This window comes from Electrona antarctica, assembly GCF_951216825.1.
Source record: "Electrona antarctica genome assembly, chromosome: 23".
Classification (NCBI taxonomy): Eukaryota; Metazoa; Chordata; class Actinopteri; order Myctophiformes; family Myctophidae; genus Electrona; species Electrona antarctica.
Window position 1 is genome coordinate 17,553,358 of NC_136804.1, and position 22,421 is coordinate 17,575,778.

Sequence of the window (22,421 nt, forward strand, 5' to 3'; positions counted from 1 at the left end):
CTAAGTATGGGGATTGTTAATTTGTATTGATTTTGATTCCCTTATCCGATAACGATAAGCAGCTATGATTTCCACAGTCAATCTAAGGTAGGGCATGTTGGCTTCAACTGATGCTACATTGAAGCAACATGTGCATGCAAGCCATCTTCTACAGAAGTCACAAGCTTTATTAGAACACCATCGTGTTTGTGCCATTGAGTTGATTTCAATGACACAAACTCTTCTCGAGACATGTACGTCAGGTCCCGTTAGAATCGATAACTTTGATAAGTAAAATGATAAGCCCAAACGTTATTGATTTACGATTCTCAATAACTTTGCAATTGAATGAATCGATTCTCGATCACCATCTCTAATCGATACAATACTGTGTGTGTGTGTGTGTGTGTGTGTGTGTGTGTGTGTGTGTGTGTGTGTGTGTGTGTGTGTGTGTGTGTGTGTGTGTGTGTGTGTGTGTGTGTGTGTGTGTGTGTGTGTGTGTGTGTGTGTGTGTGTGTGTGTGTGTGTGTTTTACAGGGCACTCTGCAGCAGTTCGTGGACGATTTCTTCCGTAGCGTATTGTGCTCCAGCACTGGCGTCCCGCCCGCCGTCAAATACTTCTTTGACTTCCTGGACGAGCAGGCACTCAGACACGACAACGTAGATGAGGAGACCATACACATCTGGAAGACCAACAGGTGCACGCACGCACACGCACGCACACACGCACACCTGATATCCTGTGTGTAAAGTTAAATGAAACCACGGGTCTGTAATTAGGTTCTTGTGGTAGTAGATATAGCCTGCAGGCAGATAGAGGCTTCATTTAACTGTCAGGCTGTTATGACACAGGGAGAGGATGGTTTTGTACATTTTAAAGTACTGTACACTTTTGAGGTATTTTTGCTGGATTATTTCCAGTTTTCAGTATTTTTACTTCTGCTAGTTACTTTCAAGATTTTGATTATTATTACAAAACATGCATTAACCACTTATTAACCAGCCCTATAAACCTTTTGGCCATTTGAAAATAGCCGATCAGCAAGTTCACAAAATGTGTTGCGATGCAACACAGCTTGTAGATCTGCTATTTTCAAAAATATTTTTAGACATTTGAAAACGTGTGAAACAGGACATTCTGCATAATGAGTGCTTTAAAGCTGATATAGACAAGTTTCCAGTGTTTGTACACAGAATTCAAATAGCTCCCCCCCCCCCCTCCCCCTGTCATTCTATTGGCCGAGCCAGGTCACTTCAGGCTATGGGATTGTTGTATGAATTTCTATCGATATTTGTTACAACAATGACATTGAGTTGACGTTTTTTTAACGGTAACTGTAGCATAATCGCAATATCACACGAGTGACACGACTGACACGACGAGTCCCGCAAATGAGGAAGTAGGAAGTAGCGGAGGAGACTCACTGGCTCTCAATTCAATTCTCTTTTATTTGTAATCGTGCATATAAAACATATATTTCCCCTCAAATGCCCCAGCCACTACAGCATCGTTCATGTGAACTACTCTGTCGCTATGATGATCCGCGACGGCTTGTCACCGTTGGCGAGCACGGGTTGAATGCATGCTTCAAGCAGGCCGGACCACCCAACCATGCGCTATACATAGCGATTCTCGTAATTTCAATAGGCTTACATATTAACCCATTCTGGGCGGGAACCCCTTTTGGTGTTGCATTATGTAATGCTTTAGCTATTGAATAATAGCAGATCTACAAGCTCATAGCGTGGCACCGAGTGCCGCGCTACGAGCTTCATTTAACTGTCAGTCAAACAAACTGTCAAACATACTATTTCACATGAACAATGGTGAAACTAAGATATGGGGATAATATTATACATTGCAATGAAATCGCATCGCGTTTTCATTATAATACTGCTGGGTTGAACACACCGTCACAGCCTCGCGCTGCAATTGGCTAAAAGTTTACATTGCAGTTTTGATACTTTTACTTAAGTAAAACATTTTGAGTATTTTTCCACCACTGGTGAATGGGGCTGGACCAGTGGGGGTTATGACAGAAGAGGGAGGAGGAAGGAAAGAAGACAGCAGGGAGTCAAACAAGAAGACAATTAGTCGGAACAGAAGAAACCTCTCTCTATCCTCTCTAAGCGCAGTTTCACAAAAATGGCCTCGAGTAACTGCTGTCAATCAACACAGAGTTGCTCAAATATTCATCTTGTCTGTCTGTGAATTATTGACTGAGGCCCAGCCTGCGGTTGATGTCTCTGAAGGAACAGCTGGCCGTTGAATGAGTGAATCATAGATAAACTCCAGAAGAAATTCTACAGGTTCTGAACAAAAGATATGTACAATGAAAAGGGAAGGCAGTCCGCACACTGTTCTTGAGCTCCCAGGATACTTTAGTAAGAGAAACAACGTTTCGACCCTTGCGGGTCTTCGTCTCTCTCTCTCTCTCTCTCTCTGTGATTCCTGTCTCTCCCCACTATCAATAACCCCCCCCCCCCCCCCCCCCCCCCCCACACACACACACACATTTTTGTTGGGGGGGGGATGCAATTTTGGTAATGGAAAGCTACACTGAGGCAGTGGGAAAGACTGTGTAAAGCAAATCATTTAGTTTTTATTTTTATTTTGACCTTTTACTGTTTTATAGTTTTTTTTCTTTTTTTGCAGGTTTGCTAGTTCAGTTATTTTTAATCTTTTGAAAAAAAAATTGTTCTTTTTTTATTTTGTTTATATAGTAATAATTATGGTGTAATTGGCGGAGAGGTATTCATAAAAGTCATAAAAACGCAAAAAAACATTGTGCCAAAATGTATTCACAGTTAAAACGCATAATACGGTTTTCTTAAAAATCGTTAACAATTCGTTTTAGTGTAGTATTTTATTCATTTTAGTTAACAATAAGAACCTTGGTGAGGACGGTGTTTAATAGTAAGAGATTAAATGAGGAGGACAGACCTGCTTCTTTTTACAATGCTCTGCTCCCTGCCTGTCGATCTGTCTGACCTCCTGTCTCACCTCTCTCTCTCCCTCCCCCCTCCCCCTCCCCCCCCTCCCCTCCCCCTCCCCCCCCTCCCCTCCCCAGCTTGCCCCTGCGGTTCTGGGTGAACATTCTGAGAAACCCCCACTTCATCTTTGACGTGCACGTGACGGAGACGGTGGACGCATCGCTACACGTCATCTCCCAGACCTTCATGGACGCCTGCACCAAGACGGAGCACAAACTGAGCCGGGTAACGCTAAAAACACCACACAAGCTTTGTTGCTGGTGTCATGGGTTGAAAATAGCTGATCTACATGCTAGCATCGTTCCCAGCCTTTTCACAGACCTAAGGCAAGGTCTCTGTAAGGCGGGACCAATCACAACGCACGTTTGTTTCATGCACAGAGAATGTGTAATTTAGATAGTATGTTGTGGATGCCAGGATATTACATTCTATAGTGTTTATAGTTTCAATGTACAGATAGTTTACTGTTAGACGGATGATAGGTTCTTAGTTTACTTATGATCCTAGATGACTCTACTGATTCTAAGCATTCAACCTTGTTGTTTTTGCTTATTGTAAGTCATTAAGAGCGTCTGCTAAATGCTGAAATTGTAAATAACGGGATGTGTAAAGACTCTACATATCTTCCTTACTTCTGCCAAATTCCAGTGCTTGCGTTTAGACACTCAACGGGTTAGGTCTGTTAAGTGGTCAGATATGGGTGGGCCGCGAACACTTTTGAGTTGTTTGAGTGGGCCCTCATCCATAAGAGGTTGAGAACCACTGCAGTAGGGTAATTGTTTTAGCTGCTGGCTGTTTGTAGAAACCGTGTTCAGTAAAATAGTGTTGCCTGCATCCAGACTTCATTAAGACACCAGATGATACGATACTAACGTTCGTCTGGGTGCCGTAACTCAGCAGTTTGTTAGGCATTTAAAAGATGGAGTGCCGTGATTTTTGTACTTTTTCTGTTTTGTATGTGTCTATGGAGTTAATATTACTGTAATAGACCCCCAGGTGTGGTTAGAATATTCAAATATGTCTTACCTGTGTATTTTTGGTTTCTTCCTGAAAGGCCCAATCGAAAATACACCATTTTTGGGACATCATAACCCTATTCCCTCCCCTAACTCCTCCCTCATTATCGTACAACACACAGCTGTAAACGTTTTTGGACAAATCTTCCTCCTATCTTTTTTTTGCCGGGGTTAGTGCGGTAATAAGCTGATTCGTTATGGCTAACGAGCACCACAGCTCAACCAGTGTTGAACTTTGAAGACGTTAACAGCGTAAAACGTTTACACCAGCTGTTGATAATGACTTCTCATGCCGTGTGAAACATTAATACAGGCTGTTAATATTGACTACTGCTACACGGCTCGGAGCGCTGAGGCACGTCCACTTATTAGCAGAGGAGAATGTTGTGATTAAGGACCTTCTGGTCTTAATGTTTAATGTGAGCCACAAGGTCCTTGGAGTAGTCAAGGTTAACTGACACTCTGACTACTAATGTTTTCATATAACTGCAATAGGGACTGTCAAGAACATACACTAATGCCCACCACTGTGGAGATTATCATGGGCAGTGTTTCTCAAACTTTTTTGTTTCAAGGAACCCCGGTTTTGTACACGTTAGGCCATGGGCCCCCGTAACTCGGAGAGTGTACGGGGTTCCATTTGTACACTGTAAAATGGCCCAAACCACACCAAAGGGTCGAGATGGTTTTAGCGTTAACTCCTTGCAACCGTTTGGACCCAAGGCGTTGCATGGTGACCCTTTGGTGTGGTTAGGGTTTAAGATTTACAGACCTGTAATGTTCCATTTGGTTTAATTTGTACACTCTCAGAGTTACAGAGCAGTACAGGTCCAATTGGTTTCATTTGTACACTTACAGAGTTACAGAACAGTACAGGTCCATTTGGTTACTATCAGTAATTTATCTGGGGACCCTGAAGGATCCACTGGGGGTCCCAACCCCCCACGTTCTGAATCAGTGGACTATAGGGTTCAAATCTTCCGTGGTAGTTTGCCAGATCATTCAAATTAACATAATTGGAGGGAAGCTGGACAGGGACGGTGTAATATGACGCTGCATTAGCGACACCTACAGGTTGGTCAGGGTACTGTACCTGTCAGCAGAGGTGTTAAACTGGGAGGAATAGGCACAAGGCTATTGTCTCGATTCCGATTATTGAACATGCTCTGTTTTTAATTAGCGTTAAAAAAAAGAGGAAATAGGAAAATGAACAGAAAGTACCCCCAACAGATTGTGTGCCAGGGACCCCCATATAAGAGTTGTGTCTTACATTTTAAATGTTAAAAATATATTCAATTCAAATGTGTTTGGAAAATAGCAGATCTACATTCTACAAGAGCTTGTACATTTTTTTAAATAGCCAATGTACAGTATAGGTAGGCTAGGGTTTAATTGGTTTTGAAGCTATATTAACTCAGGGACCCCCTCGAACCCCCTCTAGGACCCCCTAGGCCCTGGGGGGTCCCCCAGAAGATGCATGTGAGTTCTATTCTATACCATCCCTAGCAGTGGTTCTCAAACTTTTTCATGTAAAGGACCCCAAATTGACACACATTAGCCCACAGACCCCCATTAGAAAATATATGCCAAGGACCCCATAAGAGAAGATTTTTACGGCTCTATGAGTGATTCTCAACCATTTTCATTTTAAGGATCCCATGTTTGACCTGAATTAGACTACGGACCCCCCATTTAATGTCATTTCTATCTCCAACCCCAATGTATATTGTAAAATCAATGTTAATTTAACTCTGAGACTGAGAGTGTACTAATTTACAGACCCATAAGGGTCCATTTGGTTCCTAATTATCAGCTGGGGACCCCTGGAACTCTCAAGGACCCCTATGGGTCCCTGGACCCCACTTTGGGAACCACTGCCCTATAGGATCAACCAGTTCCAAAACCAACCAGCAGGGGTCAGCAGTGACAAGCTTACCACAAGTGTGTGCATGGAGATATCAGGGAATTGGTAATATAATCACTAAAATAGAGAGAAAATGAGATACACTGGCGATAGCAATGTCATGTAACAATTTAGGTCTGTGTCTCTGGGGGGTCCCTGGAACAACATATTTTCAGATGGGGATCCGCAGCCAAATACAGATAATTTGACATGAAAATGGTTGACATAGAAACATAGGTTTTTCAGAAAACTGTTAGGATTTAGAAGGGTTATTGGGTTATTAATACTTTTACTTAAGTGCCAAATGTGAGTACTTTTACTACCACCACTGCTGTATGTGTATGTAATAGTACAATAATAAGTATTCCCATCATGCCTCTTGTCTCTCCGTCCACTTCAGGAGTCTCCCAGCAACAAGCTGCTCTACGCAAAGGAGATCTCCACATACAAGAAGATGGTGGACGAGTGAGTACTTCTTCATTTATAACATTTTCGTCCACCATTTTAAATAAAAACTAAGCTATGGTGACTAAAACTAAAGACTAAATATACTGACAATTTTGTCAACAAATAAAAACTAGACTACAAATGTAGGGAGGGACTAGTGGAAAAGAGATCCAGTTACTGGAACTGAAAGACAAGTAATTTGATGTTTGGTTGCATTCGGGTGGTGCGCTCTGAAAATAGCAGATCTACAAGCTCACAACGTGTTGCAGCGTGACACGTTGTGACTAGTGAGCTTGTGGATTAACTATTTTCAGCATGCAACCAAGTGTAAATTCAAAAAAATATGTCAAAATCAACACTGATTTATAACACTAGAGCGGTGCCCGTTGGGCTACGAACGGTTCTCAAATTACGTGGATTACAGACGTGCACACAATTGTACGTACTGTACACACAGAGACTTGTGTGCCTTATTTTTCTTTACTTGGTGCATGTATAGATAGATGCTGCACGATACTGATGTTTACCCATGCTTGACGCTATTGAGCTCAGTCATGAGTGCACTGGAGCTACGCAACATCCGGCTGTGAACATTCCGTTGTGGAGGAGGATGGCAAAGTCACAATGTTTTGACTTTGGGCGGCATCACGGCAATGCTGTCTACGGTTACCAGTGTTTTCTTTCGGCCTGACTAAAATGATATCCGGTTTGTCATCTGCCACTTGCCTGAATCCATGTGAATGCACTATGCAGCATATAATAGTCTCCTGGTTTTCCACACTGGAACCAGATTTTTGTACTGAGAGTCAATGAAACACTTAAAGAGATATTTAACAAAAAAAAACGTGGCTTCATTTCATTATCTACTCAGGCTTTTGTGAACACCCCGGACAGTTTTTGCTCGATTCACTATTTAGATATTTTATATTCACTTTAGTTGCCCCGTCCGGAATACAAACCTATTGTAACTCTCCTTTTTGCCAACTATGTAAAAAAAAAAGGAATCTATCATGATTAAAGTGGAGTTTGAAGTTACAATGGGTTTGTATAGTTAAAATGAATATCAGATATCTAAATACTGAATCAATCAATACTGATTTTAAATCTCTTTAAAATCTCTTTAATCTCATTATGACACCTGGTTGATAGATGCTGCTCTAGTCTGGGTGCAGCAGTAGTGTAATGTCATCGTGTAGCAGCATTTTAACCAAGGGGTGATTCTCGTCTGATCCTAGTCAGGTTTTCTCCCCTCGTTAGGCTTGTTAAATGCACCGCAATCTGTTTTAACATGATCAAATGATTTTTACTGTTGTTTGTGTGTGTGTGTGTGTGTGTGTGTGTGTGTGTGTGTGTGTGTGTGTGTGTGTGTGTGTGTGTGTGTGTGTGTGTGTGTGTGTGTGTGTGTGTGTGTGTGTGTGTGTGTGTGCGTGTTGCGTGCCAGTTACTACAAAGGCATCAGGCAGATGGTTTCAGTGAGTGATCAGGACATGAACACACACCTGGCTGAGGTGTCCAGGGTAGGTTGTTCATCCTTTCTTCTTATGTTCTCTGTCCGTCTCGGTTGCACTCGTTTTGTCTCTTACTGTATGTTGTCTGTCTGTCTGTCTGTCTGTGCTGCACTCGTTTTGTCTCTTACTGTATGTTGTCTGTCTGTCTGTCTGTCTGTCCGTCTCTGTTGCACTCGTTTGTCTCTTACTATATGTTGTCTGTCTGTCTGTCTGTCTGTCTGTGCTGCACTCGTTTTGTCTCTTACTGTATGTTGTCTGTCTGTCTGTCTGTGCTGCACTCGTTTTGTCTCTTACTGTATGTTGTCTGTCTGTCTCGTTTTGTAAACTAAAGCTAACTAAAGCCCTGGCGTATGTCAAACTCTTCAATTAAACACATCTAGAATGTAGGTATTGTTGAAACAAAGTGCAACTGACGTTCATGGTGATCAAATGGGTATGTGTAGTAGGCCTACTGCTGCTTGGTGATGAAATGGGTATGTGTCGTAGGCCTACTGCTGCTTGGTGATTAAATGGGTATGTGTCGTAGGCCTACTGCTGCTTGGTGATTAAATGGGTATGTGTCGTAGGCCTACTGCTGCTTGGTGATGAAATGGGTATGTGTCGTAGGCCTACTGCTGCTTCATGGTGATGAAATGGGTATGTGTAGTAGGCCTACTGCTGCTTCATGGTGATGAAATGGGTATGTGTAGTAGGCCTACTGCTGCTTCATGGTGATGAAATGGGTATGTGTAGTAGGCCTACTGCTGCTTGCCCAACAGAAGGGTAAATGGGTATGTGTAGTAGGCCTACTGCTGCTTGCCCAACAGAAGGGTAAATGGGTATGTGTAGTAGGCCTACTGCTGCTTGCCCAACAGAAGTAATGGGTATGTGTAGTAGGCTGTAGGCCTACTGCTGCTTGGCCAACAGAAGGGTAACCTTCTTAACACTTTGACTGTTATTGACATATAAATACGATGGATGGATCTGAAACGGCACCGCTAAAAATCAGCTTTTTGCCCTGAGCCGGTTGCTAGGCAACGCCTTGCTTTCCAATGCACGCACGGAGCTCACACATGCTACGACTACTGTCATAATTAGGATCTTCACTGGCTCTTATCTCGAAAACTACGTTGCTGGCCGTTCAGACATCCGAGGTTCAGACATCCGAGGTTCGGATTTGATTTCTGATGTTTTTATCGCATCACAATCGAAATATAAACGTTTCTCGAAAAAGATAGCTAGCGTGAATGATGGTAACATAAGCCTTTTCTACAATCAAAATTAAAAATGTAAAAATCAAATCAAAATCAAAAAGCAGTCAGTGTTAAAATTCTGTGGTTTGATATACGATGTAATTTGTATGTCCGAAATAAAATATACTGTTGTGTATGCACAAAAATATAATAGTCAATAGTGATTTTGTATGTGATTTCGGACCCAGTCCTGGTGATTCCTGTGTTTTGAATGAACTGTGCACCCGATAAAGAAATTCAATGAATAAATGGACTCTATTAATGTCCAAGAAACTATTAATGTCTCTTTGTCACTTTCCCTCAGCAACACACAGACAAGCTGAACACGCAGGTGGCCTTACATCAACTGTACCAATACGCCAGCAAATACTACGATGGGGTATGTACTGTACAGTCAAACTCATGAAATAATGTTGATGCCTGTCAGAGAGAGGAGGGAGGAGGGGGGAGTGTGTTTGTACTTTGTAGACACACAGACTTGCCTAGTATCCCTTAAACAAATTATACCGGTGTCTAAATAAAATGTTGAATGATGCTCTGAAACAGCGTTGATTGTGAGAGGTCAGATTAGCCATACTATTTGTGCACTTGATGTTGTGTGTGTCCCCTCTGTATTGTCACTGATGTTTTTTGTGAGGCTACGGCAGGGGTGAAAGCCCAAGACAAATTTGTGTGTGTGTGTGTGTTTGTGTTCAGATCATTCAATCCCTGGAAGATGACCCGGCCGCCCAGAGCAAACAGCTGACCCTGCGGCTCCAGCAGATCGCCGCCGCCTTGGAGAACAAGGTCACCGACCTTTAACCCCTCGCCAACGAGACAGCCGGGAGGGGAGGGGGGAGGGGCGGCGGGGGATGGGGGGTAGGGAGGGGGGCCTATGGCTGCGCACGGCTGCCGTCGACCACATTGAGAAGACACGTTTTGACCACGGAATGACCGATGGTGAGGGAGAAGCGACGGGAAGACGCCGGAGCGGAGTTTGAAGTTACTCGAGTTTGAAGTTTCCAAAGTTTCTTCCAGAAATGTACCCTTTCAAATCTGTATAACTCTGAGTGTGCGCGAACTGGAACCTTTGGTTTCCGTTTGCACGTGTCAGAGTGTGGACATTTCGGGCCTGGCAGACTGGGTGCGGGAATGCTGGGAAAATAACAAAAAAAATATATATATATTATCTGGGAGCTGTGAAATCAAAGCGTTTATCAATAGTAGTCGAGCTGACAGGACGACTGTAACATCGACACGGGTGTAAGATCGGGTTGGACTGTAATAACGTTTTGGTCCAAGTAAGGACAGAATGTGACATGCCTTGTAAGAACTCCACAGGACGTTCGTCTGCGTAACAGACAGAGAAATAAGGAAGAAAGTTGTCGGACATGTTGAAGTCCCAATTCAGATGTCACAGAGTCTACGACATCTTAACTTTTACAGCTCGTTGCTATTCCTAGACCTGATGGACGTTTGGATGTAAAAGACTCGAGGTGTCTTGGACCACGTAAAGATTCCAGGCTAACCACTTTTTTCCCCCTTTCCTACGACGACTAAACAAAGTCCACCTTAGGCGAGGACTGACTTTGGCCCTTAATTGCTGATTGGAGGTCAGTGCTGCAGGTTCTATGTCTATGGACAAGGTTAGGAGAGAGGCCAGGAAGGCTGACCTCAAGTCAGCACTCAAAAGGCCAGTGGTTCTCAAAGCGTTATGGGGATACATACAATTATAAAAGTTTGAGAACCATTGCTCAAGGGCATAATCTTTCCAAAGCCCTCCAAAGTGCTAGGAGTTAAGTTTTTCCTAAAGAAAAAGTGATCTGGCTGTGTCAGCCAATCGAATCCCACTACGGTACACACCACTGACCAATCAGAGGTTACGGTTCCGATGGCACAACTGCAAGGACAGTGGAACTGGGGTACGAGGAGAATCCTGTTTGACCACAAACAGCAATGGTGGATTTTCCACTTTTCCTTGACAAATGTTCTTTTTTCTTTCTTTTTTTTCTGTTTGAACACGCAGTAATTGTATCTTTATATGCTTCTGGCATTGTGCTTTTATTTTGAAATCACAGAGTAATAATGTGCTGGATCGTTTTCTTTTCCTGTGTAGTCTCTGACATAAGATTTTAGCGTTATCGTTGGTATGCAGGCTTTAAGCAATAGGCTTCACACACACGTTATTACAAGATGAAATCATCTTTTTAATGGGCTGAAGGATAATTGCTCCTAAGTTACCTGTGTTTGTGATTTTTATTTGAAGTGTTCTAAGGTGAAGCAGGGTGGTGAGTGTCGTCACATTGTTTATTTTATTTTTTTATTTTACATTTTTTAAGCAGCGGCTTCCTGTATTAATCTTGACGCATTGCCATTGGACAGTTGTCAACGCCCCATTGCCACGTGGTCGGGGACCAATTGTGATTGGTTGTTTTTACTTTCTGTGTAAAATCTCCTTAATCATGATTTCAAAATAGCCAAACATTTTTATGTTTAGTTTGTGATTGTTTTGTGATTTATTTTTCTTCTTTAAAAAAAAAATAATGTTATTGATTCCTTTGGGCAACATTCAGTTCCCTTAAATGCAGACATGCAGTGTACAAGCTGAGAGACATTTGTTTCACTTTTTAACTTTAAACTTTATTTTTTATTTTTAGTACAAACACACCTTGAGTCAAAAGCAAGTTTCTTGAGGTTATTGTTGCTCTTAAGACATAAATACCAGCTAACAGCTAACTCATGTCGGATCATTAATTTTAAAGAAAACACCTTCCACAAATCCAATTTGTTTTACGTACATTTTTGAGGGAAAACTGCATAAGTCATACGTAATTTTGAACATGAAATGACCCCCGTGACCACCACATGATTGACTTAGTATCATAGTATGTCACAAATAAATCAACTATTCAGTTCACAAGTCCGTCACTGCAAAGAAGTGTCTTTTACGTTTAAGGTCCACGTTTTCATTTCAACCCACCCGACCCAAGGTGAAGTCACCACATCACCTGATTCAGTGTTGGAATGAATTGATTAATGTGCTTGGTGTTATTTGATCATGTTACCTTGAAATGTTCAGTTAGATGTCAAACTCCCAGATCTAACACATTGCCCCCCCATCTCTCTCTCTCTCTCTCTCTCTCTCTCTCTCTCTCTCTCTCTCTCTCTCTCGCTCGCTCTCTCTCTCTCTCTAGCCGCTGCCACACGGTCGAAAGAGCTGCGCACGTTCTCGGCTGCGCGTAGCTTAAAGCTTGAGTTTTTAGACAGCTGGTGGATGGAAATTAAGCTCCACCTCCGCTGAATTCTTGCGCGACGGCCAGATTCCCGGAAACGCTCTCCTCCGCTCAAGTCTTCAGCGGAGGTGGAGCTTCTTTTCCATCCACCAGCTGTCTAAAAACTCAGAATTTAAGCTGCGCGCAGTTTAAGAAGTGCGCAGCTTAAGAAAGTTTTGCGCTATGGTGTGGAGACGGTGTCTCTCTCTCTCTCTCTCTCTCTCTCTCTCTCTCTCTCTCTCTCTCTCTCTCTCTCTCTCTCTCTCTCTCTCTCTCTCTCTCTCTCTCTCTCTCTCTCTCTCTCTCTCTCTCTCTCTCTCTCTCTCTCTCTGAGTAAGCCTATTTATACTCTATCACATGATGGTGTCAATCGCTGAAAATAACAACAAAAAAAGTCCACCCTTTTCAACAGAGACACACACACACACACTTATGTATTTAATAATTCAGTGGTGCTTTTACAAAACTGGACTAATTCTTTTTTGCTCTATGATCAAAGACCCTGCTTCCAAATTTGTTTGCCAAATGGTGTGTATCTTAGCACAATGCAACCATTATTTTTGGGTAATTTCCGTGACATGCTTTGTGCTTGTTTAGTTTCATGACAGTTATTCATGCTAATGCAAAATTACAATTCTACAAATATAGTTTAATCTTTGTATATAAGAAAGTTTGACATGCCTCAGATTTTAGATTATCTCACATTGTTTCACATTACTTCTCTCTTTCTCTCTCTCGCTCTCTCTCTGCCCCCCCCCCCTCCCTCTGCCCCCCCCCCCCCCCCTCTCTGCCCCCTTTCTCTCTCTATCTCTCTTTCTCTCTCTCACTCTTTCTCTCACACATTTCTTTCTGCCTTCACCAGTGAGTGCCTTACAGACTGGATGAATAGCAAGCCTGTAGAGTGTAGAGTATATGCTGCTACATGACATGTACAGTATCATCAGTATGTCACCCGTTCTCAACCTTTTATCTCCATATTTAAACTTAGTTTTAGCCTCATAAATGAATGCCCTGGGCCTACACTTTGTCATACTTTTTAAAAAACCTCTGAAAGTTAAAGTGGTTAAATGTGTCTGTGGGTCTAATAGCTCACTATAAATATAGTGAGCTATCCTAACTGTCCTATGGATCTCTTGGAACACACATAATTTTTTCCATGGTTTTGGAAATGGGTGTCTGACGATGAGGGGGTTGTGAACAAAATACTCGGATGATGTTAATGGGTTTAGCAAAGGGACAAAAAATCACTGAAATCCATTATTACTATAATGACATAGTTTAATGTTGAAAATGGTGTGTGTAAAGTGGATTATGGCACTCCGTCTTTAAAGGGATAGTTCAGAATTGTTTAACTTAAGCTGTATGAAATACTTGCCTTTAATCACACAGAACTATGTTTTTTGTGTCCATATCACTACGCCCAAAAATAGTTCCATGTGATAGAGGGGTCAAAGTTGAACGAAAGTGGTCAAAGTTGAACGAAAGTTGCGCTAATATTTTAGAAATAGGTCAACATTACAAATGACGCTAGTTTTGTGGATTAATTAACTTTTAATGTGTGGCCCCAGTGAACCCCACAAAATGACCGGAACTACTTAATATTCACCAAAACCAGAGCAGAACTCCCACCACGGGATCAATTAATACAGTTGCAACCACTAAATTAATGGCAAGTATTTCATACAACTTACAAGTAAAAAAATTGTGAACTATCCCTTTAATCACTCTAGAATCAATCATCTAGAGTCCACATATTGGCCATGTCATTATAAGAACAAGACTTTTGAACATTTCTTAAAAAAATTCAAAAATAAAATAAGATCCCACAAAATAGTGAAAATAGCCAATCAATATACTAGTTCTAAATGTAACATTTGTGTGGTCCAGAAACGTCATTGAATGTTCCTGGACAAGTGTACAGTGACAACGTTTCTTCTGGCGATTAGGTTGATTTTTGCTACCTTTGTGCCACATCGAAGTATAAAATAGGGCATTCATTTATCAAAAAAACAAAATGCTCAAATATGGAGATAAACGATTTCTGCCCAACATCAATGTAATGATCTGCTACAGTGGACCAGTTCAGTCATTCTAAAATGAAGAAGAATCAACTTTATTGACACATGACAGAAGTGGTTCAAATGTATTTTTTATTTGAAATAATTGGGAACTTGTCACCTGCTTGACACGAACAAGGTTACTTAAGATAGTATGTATTTAATTAATTGTGGCGATAATGGAATTGTGTGTAATTCCCATTTTCATAACCAGCACAGTACAAAATGCCAACCGTGAGTCCAGCACTGGCAGTAGGGGAACCAGTAGAGGATAGAATGAAGACATGGATTAAAATTCATTCTTATGCTTCATGGGGATCAGTGTATTTTTATGGTAAAATATTGTAAAATTGATTGTATGTAACTTGTAGGCTTGTGTGAGACAAGTATGAGTGTGTAGCTTTTATAATTGTGACTTCTTGATTGTTCAACTCAATCTGGCTTAAATGCAGAGAGAAAACCACGCTGGTACTCATGTTTTGCCTACGTTATGTGTACCTGACACTGAATATACTTTGCTATTGTTCAGCTTTGCAGTGCGAGTGCCTCTGTACAGTAGGACACAAGAAATGCAATGGATTCCTCTGTAGTCTGGAACGGACCAGGTGTAGACAAGAGCAACCTGGACTGGACTTCAGTGCACAGGACAGGAGTCCACGCTAACAGCAACCATACTGGTCTGGACTGCACCCTATCAATGACTCTTCTCAAGAAGCAGAGAAGAGGGCTCAGAACACAGACACAAGATTCCCAAATATTCAATAATAAAACAAATATTTCTACAATATATGACTAAGAAGTGGTTATTGTCTCTACGTGTGTGTGTGTGTGTGTGTGTGTGTGTGTGTGTGTGTGTGTGTGTGTGTGTGTGTGTGTGTGTGTGTGTGTGTGTGTGTGTGTGTGTGTGTGTGTGTGTGTGTGTGTGTGTGTGTGTGTGTGCGGGCGGGCGGGCGTGTCCATCCATCCATCCACAGCTAATCTCTGGCACCGTTGGCCCGGTCGATGCCAAACTGCGCACACACTCCCTGGATGCCAACGCCAAACCTCTGCCCCAATTTTTCCAAAACGGCCTGTTATAGCACCACCATGATGCCGATTTTTGCAAAACACATTTCTTTATATTGCTCGTATCACGTCAAGAGATGCGTACATTGGAGCTCAACGACCATGTAGGCACTTTATAAACAATGCTCCGAGGGTCCACAAGTGAAAGACCACCGCATAGCTCCGAAATCCGATAAAGTGCATCGCCGCAGTCATCGCCACATTAATTAGAGAATTAGCTGGACTTTTTTCTTCTGTAAACAAAGTCCTCAACCATTAGTCTGTGAGTGATGTAATTTATGGATTCAGATTATCAAGACCTATCTGATGATGTGTCACATATTCGTCTAAACATGCACTAGAGTGGTCTACTGATTCACTAGAGTGGTCTAAACATGCACTAGAGTGGTCTACTGATTCACTAGAGTGGTCTAAACATGCACTAGAGTGGTCTACTGATTCACTAGAGTGGTCTAAACATGTACTAGAGTGGTCATTTTTCTTGACAACGTCGCGTCACCGACCAATCACATTGCAGACACATTTATTATTGGTGTGGTTGCCATAACAGTAACCTCGCCTCACCCAGAGCCTCTTAGATATTAGCCTCGGAAACCCAGACGTTTTTATTTACTTAGATATAGACATGGCTCTGGCCTCACCAGGCTTTACCCTAACAGGGCAACCAGACTATTGTATCCCCATTCAACGTGTGAACGGGTCTCCTTGACCTTCTACTGGGCTGAACCTGCATGATGCTCTCCTCCACAATGAGCACACTTGGCTTTCTCTTCCTTGCAGTCTTCTTCATTACAGTCTTCTTTCCCACACCTCCCACACAATGTATTGCCCCTTTTATTATTATTATTATTATTATTATCATCATTTGCTCTAACCAGTGGTGTCATTTAGAGTCTCCCGGGATGACAATTTCTTCACCTAGTGTTCACATTTAACCTCAAATGCAGTTGTTTTATGTACTGTATAATCCCCAACTCTGAACATTTTGTTGAGGATGAATCTGATCCATTACCATTTACACTTACAGTACACATTCAACAACATTCCTATTTTGGGCATGTCATTAGGCAAACATTTTCAAACATTTATTCTTTCCCAACCCCAACAAATTGTGAAAATTTGGGGTCTAATTGGTAAATTATTTTTACCCCTGAAATTAAGCCTCTGGCTCTAACTTTGTTCTTTCTTTCCACTATTAAGCATGTATGTTTCGAGTGGCAGTTGTACCAGATCTTTACCGCACCGGATCCCCGCATCCAGCGAGTACATGGTTGAGTTCAAGAAGACGCAAAGCAAAGCAAAAGCAAAGTTACTATATTTACCCAGGGTAACTGGACTAAGCATCAGATACTTGTTTACAGCCAGGCCCTGCTCATAGAACCTTTCATGGTAGTGGTTCAATGCCTTGCTCAAGGGCACTTCAGCGGTGGTAATTTTAACGTGCCGGACCGGGGATATGAACTGGCGACCTTCCGGTATCAAGACTGCTCCGCAAACCGTTCGGCCACCGCGGCCACTACGCCACACACTGCGAGGGGTGCTGTCGGTTGCTTCACCTACGAGCTCCAAAATCCCTGCAACAATTCAGCCACCAAGCAGATGGCTTACTTGTTCTCTGTGCCCTATGACTACAACCTGTACTCCAACTGGCATGCAGGGGGTTCTATAGCCGCAGCAAAAGTTGTGATTACGATCTTTGGTACGAGATGTACTACAATTCTGAGAGTGGATTTAAAAGACGAGCAGGAGGCGAGTCCTTCTCTTACTCAGACGGTGAATTTAAAATCGAGGCCACCATGACAGACACTTACACGCCTGTCATGACTGTGAAAATGTATAACGCCTGAGTTCAGGGTTAAATGGTTAAAGGGAGTGCAAGTTAAAAAGGTTATTTTTGTTATATGGTTAAAGCTCTATATTGTGGTAGTAATCATTGCTATAGCTTGTTTGTTCAGTATCAGAGGGGTCACTCTGTCCCTACAGCTCATTAATAGAACATCTATTAGTAGAAAATAAAACTTCCAGGTGGGTCCAATTTCAGCCAATCAGGAGAGAGTACCCATTCATCAGCTCTAATTTTACAGTGTTCCAATTCCAATGGGGGTTAGCAGCGAGCACCTGCAGAGTAGAGTTCTCAAACTCTGCCCGAACCCGACCAGTCCCGACACAACGTTTTAGGGCCGGGCCTAAAATGTATGCAAATCAGTAGGGCAGGGCCGGGTCTTGGCCTCCATGAAAAAAAATATATTGAATTTGTTTATAATAAGTTCTGTTCTGTCTGTTTGTGTATTTATCTATTATGAAGATGGTGCTGACTGGCATTTCACTTTTACTGTGTAGTTCTGAAATTCTGCACAAACCCGACCAGGCCTAAAATCTATGCTAATTAGTCGGGCTGGGCCGGGCCGGTGGCCGAACGGTTTGCGGAGCGGTCTTGATACCGGAAGGTCGCCAGTTCGTATCCCCGGACCGGCACGTTAAAATTACCACCGCTGAAGTGCCCTTGAGCAAGGCATTGAACCACTACCATGAAATGTTCTATGAGCAGGGCCTGGCTGTAAACAAGTATCTGATGCTTAGTCCAGTTACCCTGGGTAAATATAGTAACTTTGCTAACTTTGCTTTGCCTCGGGCCTGATCAGTTAGGTATACGGGCCCAGTTAAGGCCAGCATTTTCGGGCCCGATGAGAACTCTACTGCAGAGTCAGGACAATAGTATGTTTTAAAGACACTAAACGGTGATAAACATTTAAACACACGTAGGCGCATATACGGTACCTCAAGCACGAGACGCACGCATCCCCACGAACAGGCAAACAATGCCAGCTACATGCCGGCCACGCACAGCTCCTATGAATTAGCCTGATGATGAGGGGGGCGTCGTGCAATAAGGAAATGAAGCATACATTATCTTGTCCTGAGCGTCTCTGGAGTGTGCGGTCCCTTCCTTCACTGGGGAAGTTCTCTTTGGCCTGCATTTTACACCTTGCCTACCTACCAGCACCTCCCCCACCTGGATGTGCATGAGAAGCTGTGTGTGTGTGTGTGTGTGTGTGTGTGTGTGTGTGTGTGTGTGTGTGTGTGTGTGTGTGTGTGTGTGTGTGTGTGTGTGTGTGTGTGTGTGTGTGTGTGTGTGTGTGTGTGTGTGTGTGTGTGTGTGTGTGTGTGTGTGTGTGTGTGTGTGTGTGTGTGTGATAGATAATTTTGAGTTATGGTAGATCTGTTACTTTGGTATTTTTGTGGATGGAATTGTCAATGTCCCTTTGGCCCAGACCGTGTTCATATTTTGTCATCTTGCCCTTTTGTCATCAGTACTCCTAGCCTACTGCCTGTTTACTCTTTGTTCTCCTTATCCTATTTATGTCATGTCACCATCCACAGGCCTAATCATCTCAGACCTATATTATCCTTTATATTATTTTATCATATATTATGGGTTGCCTGACGCCAAGTTAAGATTCACTGTCTCTATTAGACTTTCCCCAGTCAAGTAAACTGGCCATACTGAGAGGTCTATTTTGATTTGAGACACTGCATGTATTTGACCTTGGTGCCTAGTGAGAAAGTAGATAAGAGTATTTCTCTCTGTCGAGAGTTTACAGCGAACAGGGAAGGAAATGTTATCTTCAGGTTGCCATAGCAACGCCAGCCTCAGTGCTTTCCCGGTCTATGGCCCCCCATGACGGAACTAAGGGAGCTGTCACAATATCAGTCTCATCATCCATGTGCTGGTCCAATGAGCGCTTGACAACCAGTGCCAGCGTGGAATAGCGGAAATTAACTGTCTATTCCGCCAATGAAAGTGTATCAACAATTGACGTATTCTACAGTATTAATGCCTGTGAAATGAATTGTTCGAGAGAGACTACCCTGTGCCTTTTGGTGGTACAGGGGAGAGTTATTTGGCTGTATGTGAGTATCATTCTGTCTCTCAGATCTGGAAGATGAATTAACTAAACCACAATGTTCTGACTCGACAATCATTCTTCTGGTGGACTCATCTTTTTAATTGGCTACTTAAAGGTATTTTTCTTAAAGAGTATTTCCTGCTCAGATCAACATTTGGATGTTGATCTCTCTGCTTAAAGTAATCCTGTTAAAGCTAATTGTTAACTTTGGTCATCTACCATTGTCAGAGGCTCTCTGCCTAGTTGTGGTGCTGAGTATTTATCAGTACTTTTGAGTACTTCCTTAAGAGTATTTTTATAGTTATAGCCCTGTGTAGCTCAGTAATTCAGTATTATACAGTCCTTTAGATCTTGAATCATTAATTGTCCCTTCTGCATTTTATATGCAACTAATTGGCCTTCCCTTATCTGTTATCTTGACAATTTATGTATCAAATTGGTCTTCGAGCCATCAAATGGTTTTATCCTAATTATAATTCCATCAGTGTGTGTGTGTGTGTGTGTGTGTGTGTGTGTGTGTGTGTGTGTGTGTGTGTGTGTGTGTGTGTGTGTGTGTGTGTGTTTGTTTTTGTCATTGATAGTTGAATCATTTAGATTTTAGGACAATTCATTTTTGTGACATTGGATTACTTTTGTTTCCAATGCATGTTATTCAAAACTGATGTTCTACATGTAGTTCAGGGGTGGATGACTGTTGCGAAGGCTCTCAAATGGATCTCCATATATGGGGATAAAAGGCTGTCACTTGGATCTCCACATATGATGATGATTTATGGCCCATATGTGGAGATAATGGAAATATCCAATGCTGACATCGGATTGATGTGGGAACCCCATATAGGGATGTACACGTGTGTCATCGTCATATGCGATTGGATAGCATTGTCATTATGACACACATATAACTAAAAAGTATAAAAGGATTACAGTCAGAGACTTAAGGGGGCAGAATATCTTCTAATATCTTTGGCCTGAGTCAGTTGGATAGGACGGAATATCTGGCCAAGCAAAATATAGAGCTTTTCATTGGAGGTTTCCACATCCCGGTTAAGTTCGTATCGAACACCACTGTCGTGGGTCCTAACTAAATAACCAGCACTGGTTCGAGCTATTTTACATGGTCCATTCGAGAACGGATTAGGGCGTACGGCAGTAACAGGATGTCGGAGGCCTTAGAGGATGGTGGAGGGACGGATTCCCCAGGAGCCAGGAGGTTACAACACCAGGTGGTATAGCTTGTGGAGCAGGTGCGCTTCAACAATCATCATTTGGGCCCAGGGCCTACGGGCTCTGGACGTTTGCCTCCAGAGTCTATGGGCTCTGGAGGTCCTGGGCATCAGTTGGTTAGATGCCAGGGACCCGAAGTGGTGGGACACACTTCGAGGTTCTGGACATCGGTTGGTTAGATGCCGGGGACCCGAAGTGGTGGGACACACTTCGGGGTTCTGGACATCGGTTGGTTAGATGCCGGGGCCCGAAGTGGTGGGACACACTTCGAGGTTCTGGACATCGGTTGGTTAGATGCCGGGGACCCGAAGTGGTGGGACACACTTCGAGGTTCTGGACATCGGTTGGTTAGATGCCGGGGACCCGAAGTGGTGGGACACACTTCGAGGTTCTGGACATCGGTTGGTTAGATGCCGGGGACCCGAAGTGGTGGGACACACTTCGAGGTTCTGGACATCGGTTGGTTAGATGCCAGGGACCCGAAGTGGTGGGACACACTTCGAGGTTCTAGACATCGGTTGGTTAGATGCCAGTGACCCGAAGTGGTGGGACACACTTCGAGGTTCTGGACATCAGTTGGTTAGATGCCAGGAATCCGAAGTGGTGGGACACACTTCGCCTTCGGAGCAGGTGGGCTCCGGATGCTGGGGACCCGAAGTGGTGGGACACACTTCGAGGTTCTGGACATTGGTTGGTTAGATGCCAGGGACCCGAAGTGGTGGGACACACTTCGAGGTTCTAGACATCGGTTGGTTAGATGCCAGTGACCCGAAGTGGTGGGACACACTTCGAGGTTCTGGACATCAGTTGGTTAGATGCCAGGAATCCGAAGTGGTGGGACACACTTCGCCTTCGGAGCAGGTGGGCTCCGGAGGTTCTGGACATCAGTTGGTTAGATGCCAGGGACCCGAAGTGGTGGGACACACTTCGCCTTCGGAGCAGGTGGGCTCCGGAGGTTCTGGACATCAGTTGGTTAGATGCCAGGGATCCGAAGTGGTGGGACACACTTCGCCTTCGGAGCAGGTGGGTTCCGGAGGTTCTGGGCATCAGTTGGTTGGATGCCAGGGACCCGACGTTGTGGGATTTCCATGTCCAGCAGAGATTGAAGGACCCGGCGTAGGACAGGAGAGTTCATCTTTAAAACGGCATGGGAATCGATTCTTGGGACAGCAGAGCAGGCTCGGACATCAAGACTACGATGGATATACCACCGATGGCGGAATCTACCGAGGAGCAGAAGATACAGCAGTCGAAGAGGAGCAGGAAGATACAGCAGCCGACGAGGAGCAGGAAGATACAGCAGCCGACGAGGAGCAGGAAGATACAGCAGCCGACGAGGAGCAGGAAGATGCAGCAGCCGACGAGAAGCAGGAAGATGCAGTAGCCGATGAGGAGCAGGAAGATACAGCAGCCGACGAGGAGCAGGAAGATGCAGCAGCCGACGAGGAGCAGGAAGATACAGCAGCCAACGAGGAGCAGGAAGAAGCAGCAGTCGACGAGGAGCAGGAATAAGCAGCAGCCGACGAGGAGCAGGAAGATGCAGCAGCCGACGAGGGTCCCGCTCACCAGCAAGACACAACATCCGAAGAGGGTCCAGCTCACCAGGAAGACACAGCATCCGACGAGGGTCCAGCTCACCAGGAAGACACAGCATCCGACGAGGGTCCAGCTCACCAGGAAGTCACAGCATCCGACGAGGGTCCAGCTCACCAGGAAGACACAGCATCCGACGAGGGTCCAGCTCACCAGGAAGTCACAGCATCCGACGAGGGTCCAGCTCACCAGGAAGACACAGCATCCAACGAGGGTCCAGCTCACCAGGAAGACACAGCAT

The 22,421-nt window shown here is 43.6% G+C and overlaps 1 protein-coding gene across 4 annotated transcripts in view; it reads left to right on the forward strand.

The window, feature by feature from the left end:
- plxnb2a.1 (plexin b2a, tandem duplicate 1) overlaps positions 1 to 9,931 on the forward strand; it is a 248,294-nt gene extending 238,363 nt beyond the window's left edge. For all 4 annotated transcript variants that reach the window (XM_079494226.1, XM_079494225.1, XM_079494228.1 and 1 more), the window contains 6 exons: positions 517 to 677; positions 3,051 to 3,198; positions 6,293 to 6,357; positions 7,781 to 7,856; positions 9,384 to 9,458; positions 9,776 to 9,931. In XM_079494226.1, coding sequence (XP_079350352.1) covers positions 517 to 677; positions 3,051 to 3,198; positions 6,293 to 6,357; positions 7,781 to 7,856; positions 9,384 to 9,458; positions 9,776 to 9,880 — 630 coding nt within the window. In that variant the 3' untranslated portion in view covers positions 9,881 to 9,931. The remainder of the gene's footprint in view (positions 1 to 516; positions 678 to 3,050; positions 3,199 to 6,292; positions 6,358 to 7,780; positions 7,857 to 9,383; positions 9,459 to 9,775) is intronic.
- Positions 9,932 to 22,421: the final 12,490 nt, after the last annotated feature.